This window comes from Anomaloglossus baeobatrachus, chromosome 1 (assembly GCF_048569485.1).
Source record: "Anomaloglossus baeobatrachus isolate aAnoBae1 chromosome 1, aAnoBae1.hap1, whole genome shotgun sequence".
Lineage (NCBI taxonomy): Eukaryota > Metazoa > Chordata > Amphibia > Anura > Aromobatidae > Anomaloglossus > Anomaloglossus baeobatrachus.
Genome location: NC_134353.1, coordinates 696,947,346 through 696,957,086, shown reverse-complemented (window position 1 = coordinate 696,957,086; position 9,741 = coordinate 696,947,346). Strand labels below are relative to the sequence as shown.

Genomic DNA, 9,741 nt, shown 5'->3' with positions numbered 1-9,741 from the left:
CCTCCACCATGTTTTACAGAGGATGTGGTGTGCCTTGGATCATGTGCCGTTCCCTTTCTTCTCCAAACTTTTATTTTCCCATCATTTTGGTACAGGTTGATCTTTGTCTCATCTGTCCATAGAATACTTTTCCAGAACTGAGCTGGCTTCATGAGGTGTTTTTCAGCAAATTTAACTCTGGCCTGTCTATTTTTGGAATTGATGAATGGTTTGCATCTAGATGTGAACCCTTTGTATTTACTTTCATGGAGTCTTCTCTTTACTGTTGACTTAGAGACAGATACACCTACTTCACTGAGAGTGTTCTGGACTTCAGTTGATGTTGTGAATGGGTTCTTCTTCACCAAAGAAAGTATGCGGCGATCATCCACCACTGTTGTCATCCGTGGACGCCCAGGCCTTTTTGAGTTCCCAAGCTCACCAGTCAATTCCTTTTTTCTCAGAATGTACCCGACTGTTGATTTTGCTACTCCAAGCATGTCTGCTATCTCTCTGATGGATTTTTTCTTTTTTTTCAGCCTCAGGATGTTCTGCTTCACCTCAATTGAGAGTTCCTTAGACCGCATGTTGTCTGGTCACAGCAACAGCTTCCAAATGCAAAACCACACACCTGTAATCAACCCCAGACCTTTTAACTACTTCATTGATTACAGGTTAATGAGGGAGACGCCTTCAGAGTTATTTGCAGCCCTTAGAGTCCCTTGTCCAATTACTTTTGGTCCCTTGAAAAAGAGGAGGCTATGCATTACAGAGCTATGATTCCTAAACCCTTTCTCCGATTTGGATGTGAAAACTCTCATATTGCAGCTGGGAGTGTGCACTTTCAGCCCATATTATATATATAATTGTATTTCTGAACATGTTTTTGTAAACAGCTAAAAATAACAAAACTTGTGTCACTGTCCAAATATTTCTGGACCTAACTGTACATGATGCCGGACTACTATAACTCAGTTCTACATCTTTTATATATATATAATGATGTAGAACCGAGTTAATTACATTAGTCCGGCCCTCGAAAACCATCCCAATTTCTTATGCGGCCCCATGGAAAAATTAATTGCCCACCCCTGCTCTATAACATATGATTAGTTATGCAGATTCTTGTCATGTTACTGCATTGTTCCTATTTTGCTTCTCCTGTTTGACTTTTTTCTTCTTCCTACATACTACAACTTACAACCTTTTCTCACATACATATTCAGTGTGTTATTAGGTTGATTCCAAAATGAAAAGTCACTGGTTTGAATCGATGAGCAGCCATGAAAATTACCCAAGAAAATATAAACAGCATCATTCAGTACATTGATAGCAGACACTCAGCCAAGAAAATTGACAAACTGCATCAAGTGAGTGCCATGACAAGTTGGCAAGAATACAAAATGAAGTCCATGCATCCATTGAAAAGGCAAGAGGTGGATGGACAGGCAAAATATCGGACTCAAGAAGTCAGCTCATCACAAGGTCTATCAGTTCTGGTGTGACAAACACTGTAGTGGAGGCGGCTTGTATGCTTTGTAATAGTGAGATCACAGACATCTATGCAAGCAGCATATGACACACATTGCAGATGTTTGAAATAGTGGCCCCGAGAGATGTGAAGCAGCATCGAATTCAATGTCGTCGTAAGAATGTCAGCTCGAGATTGCAAAAAAGTATGAAAATTGGACAGTAGAATATTGGAAACAGGTGATTTTGAGCAAGGAGACGAAAGTCAATAGACTAGGCTCTGATGGGTGCAAATGGATCTGGAAGAAATAAGGGAAAAAGGGGCTAACAGATCCAGAAATTGAAAGAACTGTCAAGTTCAGTAGAGTAAGCCTGATGATATGGAATTGTTACAAAGGAGTTGGATAATTGACCATGATTGCTGGGGGTCTCAATGCTGAGCTTTATGTGAGTATCCTACAAGATGAGTTACATTGTACACTAGAGTACTATGAAAAGGACGACATAGTGTTCCAGCAGGACAATAACTAGAAGAATACATTAAGATTGGAGAAGTAGAGGTGCTCGATCGTCCCCCACAGGCCCCAGACCTCAACCCAATCGAACACTTGTGTGTAGCGTTGAATAAAATCTGTATACATATCCAAGTGAGCCGATCAGTATGCACCAACATTGGGAACATGTAGAAGAGACCTAGGAACAGATTTCAGTCGGGACATGATTAAATGTGATCAAGAGCATGCACAGACGGTTTCAGGCAGTGTTGAAAGCAAAAGGTGGATTTACAAAATACTATCAAAATAAAAAAAATAGAAATAGATTTTTAGGACAAAATAGTAACAATGCAGTGACATGACAATAATCTGCATAAGTAATCATATGCTAAATAGTTGCAAGTCAAATTTATGTATGAAATAGCCAAGATATAGTCTATAAAGTCTATAAAATGATGGTAGTTTCATGCTCAAAGCTGTTGTGGATGGTGAGATATGGAACCTGGAAGTCAAAAGTTCAACTCATCGTTACCCTTTTGTTTGCCACTGTAATTGATCCTCATTGTGCACAAACTATGACACACACACTGTCCCTCTAATAGTACATACTCTTCACACTGCCCTCGCTTTTTCATACTGGCCCCCCTCTTGACACTGTGTCACCCCTATACTGCTCAGTTTCTTTGTTGTGTTCTCTCATCACACTCCCTTCCTCTGCATACTGTCCCATCCTTGGTGTGGCATCACACAGTCACCCCATGCTGCCCCCTCTCAGTACTGTGCCCTCTCCGTACTGCCCCCCACACTACCCTGTCTATTCTGTACCCCCTCACATTTTTCTCATCCCATACTGTCCTCCTCACTACCTCTGCACTCATCCACCCCCCCTCGTTCACCATAGTGTCCACACACATCTTCCCTTCACTCCTTATGATGTGCCTGCATATATTCCTCCCTTCTGTCACATACTGTGTCCTCAAATCTACCCCCTCATACCCCATACTGTCCTGGAATTTCTCCACCTCACCCCCCATACTTTGTCCAAATGTATCCCACCCTCTCGCTCCTGATACTGTGTCCTCAAACTTCTCCCCCTCTCTCCCCATACTGCCTCCTCAAATTCTTTCCCTCCTTTTGCCCACCCCACTGCGTCCTTAAACACTCCAACTTTGCTCCCCATACTGTGTCCATACTATATTCCCCCCACCCTCTCTTCCCATACTGATTACTTAAATTTCTTCCCAACTTTCCCCTAATTACAATTAATCTTCAGTGTCTTCAGCTCCATTGGAGCACTTACCATACACAGCAAACTTTGGCACCAAGGAATGACACCAGCGGTGTGATCAACTGATTTTATCATGCTGCTGACGTCGCCCTAACCTGGATGTGCCGGTGGTCCAGGCTTCAATTGTAATTGAAATATGTGAGTACTATTGATTGCAGGGAGCTGGTGAGCTGCACGTTCTCTGAGCCAGCCCAAATATTGGGTGACTTCTATTATGGGGGGAGGCAACAAAATGCAGCCGGTAGGGAGACACCTCAGACCGTTGAATCAGATCGACTGACAGCGCCCCCAGCCGGCTACACCAAGTACAAATGCCCCGCCTGACCTCCCTAGATACACCACTGAGTTAATGGTCAACTGGAGAGGTGCAAGAGTGTAAGTAGGGAGATTACAGAGGAGGATATTGCAGTAGCCGAGGCAGGAGATGATGAGGACATACACAAATAATTTAGTAGATTGAGGGTTGATGAAAGGACAGATTTTGGAAATACTTTTGAGTTGGAGGTAGCAAGAGCTTGGATATGTGGTTTGAAGGATAGGGCAGAGTCGGAGGTTACTCAGAGGAGTGTGGGTGAAATAAAGACCGTCGTAACACAGCGCAACAGATGAAGCTGTATTGGAGGGTGTCAGCTATGTTTTGGTGAAACGCTGAAAGGATAGCTTGCAAGAAGTAAAAAGGTCAGGAATGATGTGAAATATATATTCCCAGAAACAAATGGATATTCCATCAATGAGAAAATAAACTTTGAATTGTTACGTGAATGAAACACATGGAGATGGTGCTAGGGGGCGATAATGAGGATAGCTGATGCAGTAGCTGTGAATCAGGCCACTCTTAGTAGATTTGCAGCTTCAATTACATAAAGGTTTAAAAATTATTTTCTTAGCACCCCTTCAGTGGCAGCACTTATGCCCCAGTTGTACACTTCACAGGTAGATTTGCATCAAGAACATTCCAAATCCACAAGCATTTACTCTCCCCAGGATGACACAGAGGTAGTAAATTCCTTGTGGATCCATGACTTGTTCATTTTGATGAACGTTAGTCTGTCCACATTGTCACTGGACAGACGCGTGCGCTTATCTGTCAGCACACACCCAGCAGCACTGAAGACACGTTCAGAAACAACGCTGGCAGCTGGACACGACAAAATCTCCAAGGCGTAAGTGGAGAGCTCTGGCCATTTTTCAAGATTTGAAGCCCAAAATGAGCAAAGCTCCATTTGCAAAGTCATGGCATCGATGTTCATTTGGAGATACTCCTGTATCATCCTCTCCAGCCGTTGACTATGTGTCAGACTTGTTGTCTCTGGTGGCCTTGCAAAGGATGGTCTAAAAAAATTATGAAAAGATTCAATAAAATTGCTGTTACCAGCACCAGATACGGTGCTGCTGGTACGGGTAGACTGTTGAAGATGACTAGACCGTCCCATGATTGTCAAGTTACAACTGGGAGATTCACTCCCTGCACCACGGTTGTTTGGTGGAAAAGCCGAGCTAAGATCGAGTAACAGCTTTTGCTGATACTCCTGCATACATGCGTCCCTTTCTATGGCTGGAATTATGTCACAAAATTTGGACTTGTACCGGGGATCTAATAGTGTGGCAAGCCAGTAGTCATCATCACTTCTAATTTTGACAATACGAGGGTTATGTTGGAGGTAGTGCAGCAAGAAGGCGCTCATGTGTCTGGGGCACCCATGCGGACCAAGTCCACGCTGTGTTTGTGGCATAGAGGTGCTAACCGTTCTTTCTTCCTCTGACATCTCCCCCCAACCTCTTTCAACTGAAATTTGACCAAGGTCTCCCTCATCCGCTGAGTCTTCCATGTCCATGGACAGTTCGTCCTCCATTTCTTCATGTTCTCCTGCACCTTCCTCAACATTTCGCCTGCTACCATGCGCCCTTGTTGATCCCTGTCCCCCATGGTCCCATGCCTGCCGCGTTCGTGATGATGAACGTCTGGACCTTGGTGATGTTGTTGTCTCTTGCGCATATGAATCCTCCTGTAGTTCCTCCCCTTCCTGTTGTCCCACCCCCTGACTCCGAATAGTGTTTAGCGTGTGCTCCAGCATGTAAATGACTGGAATTGTCATGCTGATAATGGCATTGTCAGCGCTAAACATATTCGTCACCATGTCGAAACTGTGCAGAAGGGTGCATAGGTCCTTGATCTGAGACCACTCCATCAGGGTGATCTGCCCCACCTCTGCATCTCGTTGGCCCAGGCTATACGTCATGACGTATTGCACCAGGGCTCGACGGTGCTGCCACAGTCGCTTTAACATTTGGAGAGTCGAATTCCAGCGTGTCGGCACATCGCATTTCAGACGATGAACCGGCAGGCCGAAAGACTTCTGGAGCGATGCAAGTCGCTCAGCAGCGGCGGTTGAACGGCGGAAGTGAGCAGACAGTTTTCGTGCCCTGTTCAGAAGGCCATCTAGGCCGGGATAGTGTGTTAAAAATTGCTGGACAACAAGGTTCAACACGTGAGCCATACAAGGCATGTGTGTCACCTTGCCCAGGTGAAGGGCCGCACCCAGGTTTGCAGCATTGTCGCACACGGCCTTTCCAGGCTGCAGGTTGAGTGGAGACAACCATTTTCCAAACTCAGTCTCCAGAGCTGCCCACAACTCAGCCGCTGTGTGACTCTTATTTCCAAGACATTTCAAGCTAAAGATCGCCTGATGCCATTGCGCTCTGCTGCCAGCATAGTAATGAGGGGTGCGTGATTCCTTCTGCGCAGTTAGAACGCTGGTGGCCTGACCAGGCAGGCTTGGGGCAGAGGTGGAGGACCGAGACGAGGTGGAGGAGGCAGAAGCAGTGGCGGAACTTGGACAGACAGAGGATTGACACACAAGTCGTGGGGACGGCAAGACTTGTGCAGCAGACCCTTCACCATCTATCACCATAGTTACCCAGTGCCCAGTCAGCGACATGTAACGTCCCTGTCCATGCTTACTGGTCCAAGTATCGGTGGTGAAATGCACCCGTTCACACACAGAGTTTCTCAAGGAAGTGGTGATGTTGTGTGCGACATGCTGGTGTAGCACAGGCACACCTTTCTTAAAGAAGTAGTGGCGACTGGGCATCTGGTACTGGGGCACAGCGACAGACATAAGGTCTCTAAAATCCTGTCTGTCCACCAGGCGGAAAGGCAGCATTTCGGTAGCCAAGAGCTTACAGAGGGATAAAGTCAACCTCTTAGCTTTGTCATGGGTCGCAGGAAATGGCCTTTTATTTGTCCACATCTGAGGGACAGAGATCTGGCTGCTGTGTGTAAACGGTGGTGAGTAGGGTGTCCCTAAAAATATGCAGGTTTGTGAGGAAAGTGCAGGCGTAGACATGATGTTGCCTTCATCCAACGTTGATGCTATCGATGTCTGAGAGAGCTGTACACACGCACTTGTTTCCCCTTCCAAACCAAATGACGACCTACCAAGCAAACTGCCTGTTGCGGTTACAGTGCGTGGAAAACCAGGTGTGACAGCTGTCCCCACAGTCCTAGAAGATGAAGAGCGCGCGGATGCACTTGAAGGGGCAGGCGGTGGATGGTTCGCTCCGCTAGACCGCATTGCAGCACGGTGAGCTTCCCACTGGGACATATGATATTTATTCATGTGACGATTCATGGAAGAAGTTGTCAAACTCCTGAGGTTTTGCCCTCTACTAACAGAATCAGATATATATATATATATATTTCATTCCTTCAGTAAATAGTATAGAGCACCGGTATTTATGTACAGTGTAGATGAGCAAAATGATTCACAGGACTCTGGTATGACGTTCATACCAATACTCCTTGGCAGCCAGACAAGGGCATTCATACTACCATCCTAGGTGCTTCTTATGAACACTAGGGCCTTGCGAGGTCACACTTCACATCATAACTAGAGATGAGCCGCCACCCTAGTGTTCAAGTTCGGTTTGTGGAATGGCGGGTGTGTTCGTCGAACGTTCAACGAACGTTCGTCGAACACTTTCGAACGCCTTCGAACACCATTGAAAACAATGGCAGACAAACACATACAAACATGCACAAACACGAACGCACACACACATATTATGTACCTTACCTTCTGTTCCATCGCCGGCCTCCTGGGACTTGCAGTTCGCCAGTACAAGATGTGTATCGTGCAACCATCGCGACCGATGCCGGAACTTTCGCTGCCAGAGCGCTGATGTCAAAAGCAGGAGCTGCTTGCCTCTGATTGGCCAGCGCGCTGCCTTTGAGTAGCGTCTGACAGAGGAAGTTCCTCCCTCGTTGCGTTGGTTACCTGATACACGTAGTTCGTCGCTACAGGATGTGTATCGGGTAACCATCGCGACGAGGGAGGAACTTCCTCTGTCAGACGCTACTCAAATGCAACGCGATGGCCAATCAGAGGCAAGCGGCTCCTGCGTCTGACGTCAGCGCGCTGGCAGCGAAAGCTCCGGGGCACGGGTAGCATGGTTACCCGATACACATCTTGTACCGGCGAACTGCAAGTCCCAGGAGTCCAGCGATGGAACGGAAGGTACGGTGAGCATAATATGTGTGTGCGTGTATGTTTGTACGTGTTTGTGCATTTGTGTAATGGCACAATAGGTAAACAGGATGGGACATTTAACAAGTTGTGAACGAATTGGCTTCATTGCAATGATTTCCTATGGGAAATCTTGCTTTGCTGAACGAGTAACTTGGTTAACAAGCACACTCCCAGAACGGATTGTTCTCGTTAACCAAGGTTCCACTGTATTAACATTGAATGACAGTATTACTGTGAAAAGACAGTTACACTTTTGGTGATCGAACCGTTATCAAACATAACCTCGAACTGTTGAACTTGTTTTTGTTTGTTGAACGACTTGAACATCGCCTAAAACAGGTCGAATTTGAGATTGGCAAACAGTTTGATTCGAACACGGCTCATCTCTAATCATAACGTTGTGTGAGGCCTAGTAATGAAGACACAGGGACCTATTAATCACAAGAGGTGCCAGTCAGGAAGTTAGCACTTCAATGGTCTTATTGCCACAAAGTACCATCACAGACACCAAACCAGGGTCATGCAAATCTTTTTTGCTCAGCTCCGGTGTACAACAAATAGTGTTAAAAACGAACATAATTGTTTTGCATAAATAGAAAGTTGGTCCTAAGAAATCATTTTTTATGAGGTGACACTGAACCCAGGAGCTTTAGGTTACGCCTTTGTACAGATATATAAATGCATTCATGTAAACAATGGCAGAATCAGATTCAAAAAGTCCAAAATCGCAGAACACATTTCCAACAGTTTATAAGTTTGCATCAATGATAGATGAGATAACTGCTGTCAAGTACAATCAGAATCATTCATTTTGGCTTATGATAGTCAACTGTCTTTGTCCAACTAGTGACTAAATCAAATATATACCTAATGCCTCATTCTGATATCTGTTTTTTAAATATGTATGTGAAAAAGCGTACCCGTGTATCTATGTGTCATCCATGTGTATATGGTTCATGTGTCCGATTTTACCATCAGTGTCATCAGTGTTTTTTCACGGATGGATAAATAAATTAATTGCAAAGCTTCCCTTATATTCTGCAATGTTAAATACGTAAAGCACATAGATGCCATCCGTCTGTTGTACGTTTTTCATGGACCCATAGACTTTTATTGCCCCTTTTCATCCATATTACAGGAAAAAAACAGACGTCTCCACGAGTTTTGCACAGACACATGGTCCATAGCATCATAGATTATAATGAGTACGTGGTGTATCCATGAAAAAAATGAATACAATATGTATGTGCAACACAGACGTCAGAAAAGGGCCTAAAGAACAGCATGTAGCACTCAAACATCAAACTAAACCTTCACATAAACTGAGATAGGAACTATTTTACCGTCTCGCGGCTGCTCTGGGCATATGTGCGGCATTACATTGTCATTATTCAGACTGTTGTACGTATACGTATCTGCATAAATGAAGGCTTTGTGGTCTTATTATTGCATTGCTTTAAGCGCTAAGAAAAGCACCGACAAACTGACTAATAAAGTGATTGTGTTTACTGAAGCAGCTTCTGGCCTGTGTTGTGCCTGCTTTTGTAATCCATTGCAATTCTGCAGTTTGCAGTCACTTGCCAAGTAATGTGCTAATCTACCCACCTGAAGCCATGTAGTGGAGCATGGCAGAGAAGAAAAACACACGTAGGACATCTATCAGACGCATATTTGTGGAGATATCTGCTCACGTGCTGCTCTGCTGATGAGAGGTACTGGAAGTCCATCACAGGATAAGGGAGGGGAATGAAAGCGGGAGATAGAGACAAGACTACACATGGAACACATTAATAACATATGTATTGGCCATTTCTAGCCAGATGTCCTACAAGCAACATAACAACCTAATATTTGAGATGAAATCATAATTTATCTTTTTATTTTTTCTCACAAAGTTTATTGATTGAAGTCCCTTTTCCCATTAGGCCACTGTGTCCCAAGCTAGCCTTAATGTAGGGGTGGCACGGGGCAGTAGTCGTGG

At 44.8% G+C, this 9,741-nt stretch overlaps 1 protein-coding gene across 1 annotated transcript in view; it reads right to left on the bottom strand.

Annotated features, from left to right (window-relative positions):
* LOC142298383 (serotransferrin-1-like) overlaps positions 1-9,441 on the bottom strand; it is a 117,770-nt gene extending 108,329 nt beyond the window's left edge. Inside the window, exon 1 of the mRNA XM_075341764.1 lies at positions 9,366-9,441. Within this exon, the coding sequence (XP_075197879.1) occupies positions 9,366-9,429 (64 nt within the window). The 5' untranslated portion in view covers positions 9,430-9,441. The remainder of the gene's footprint in view (positions 1-9,365) is intronic.
* Positions 9,442-9,741: the final 300 nt, after the last annotated feature.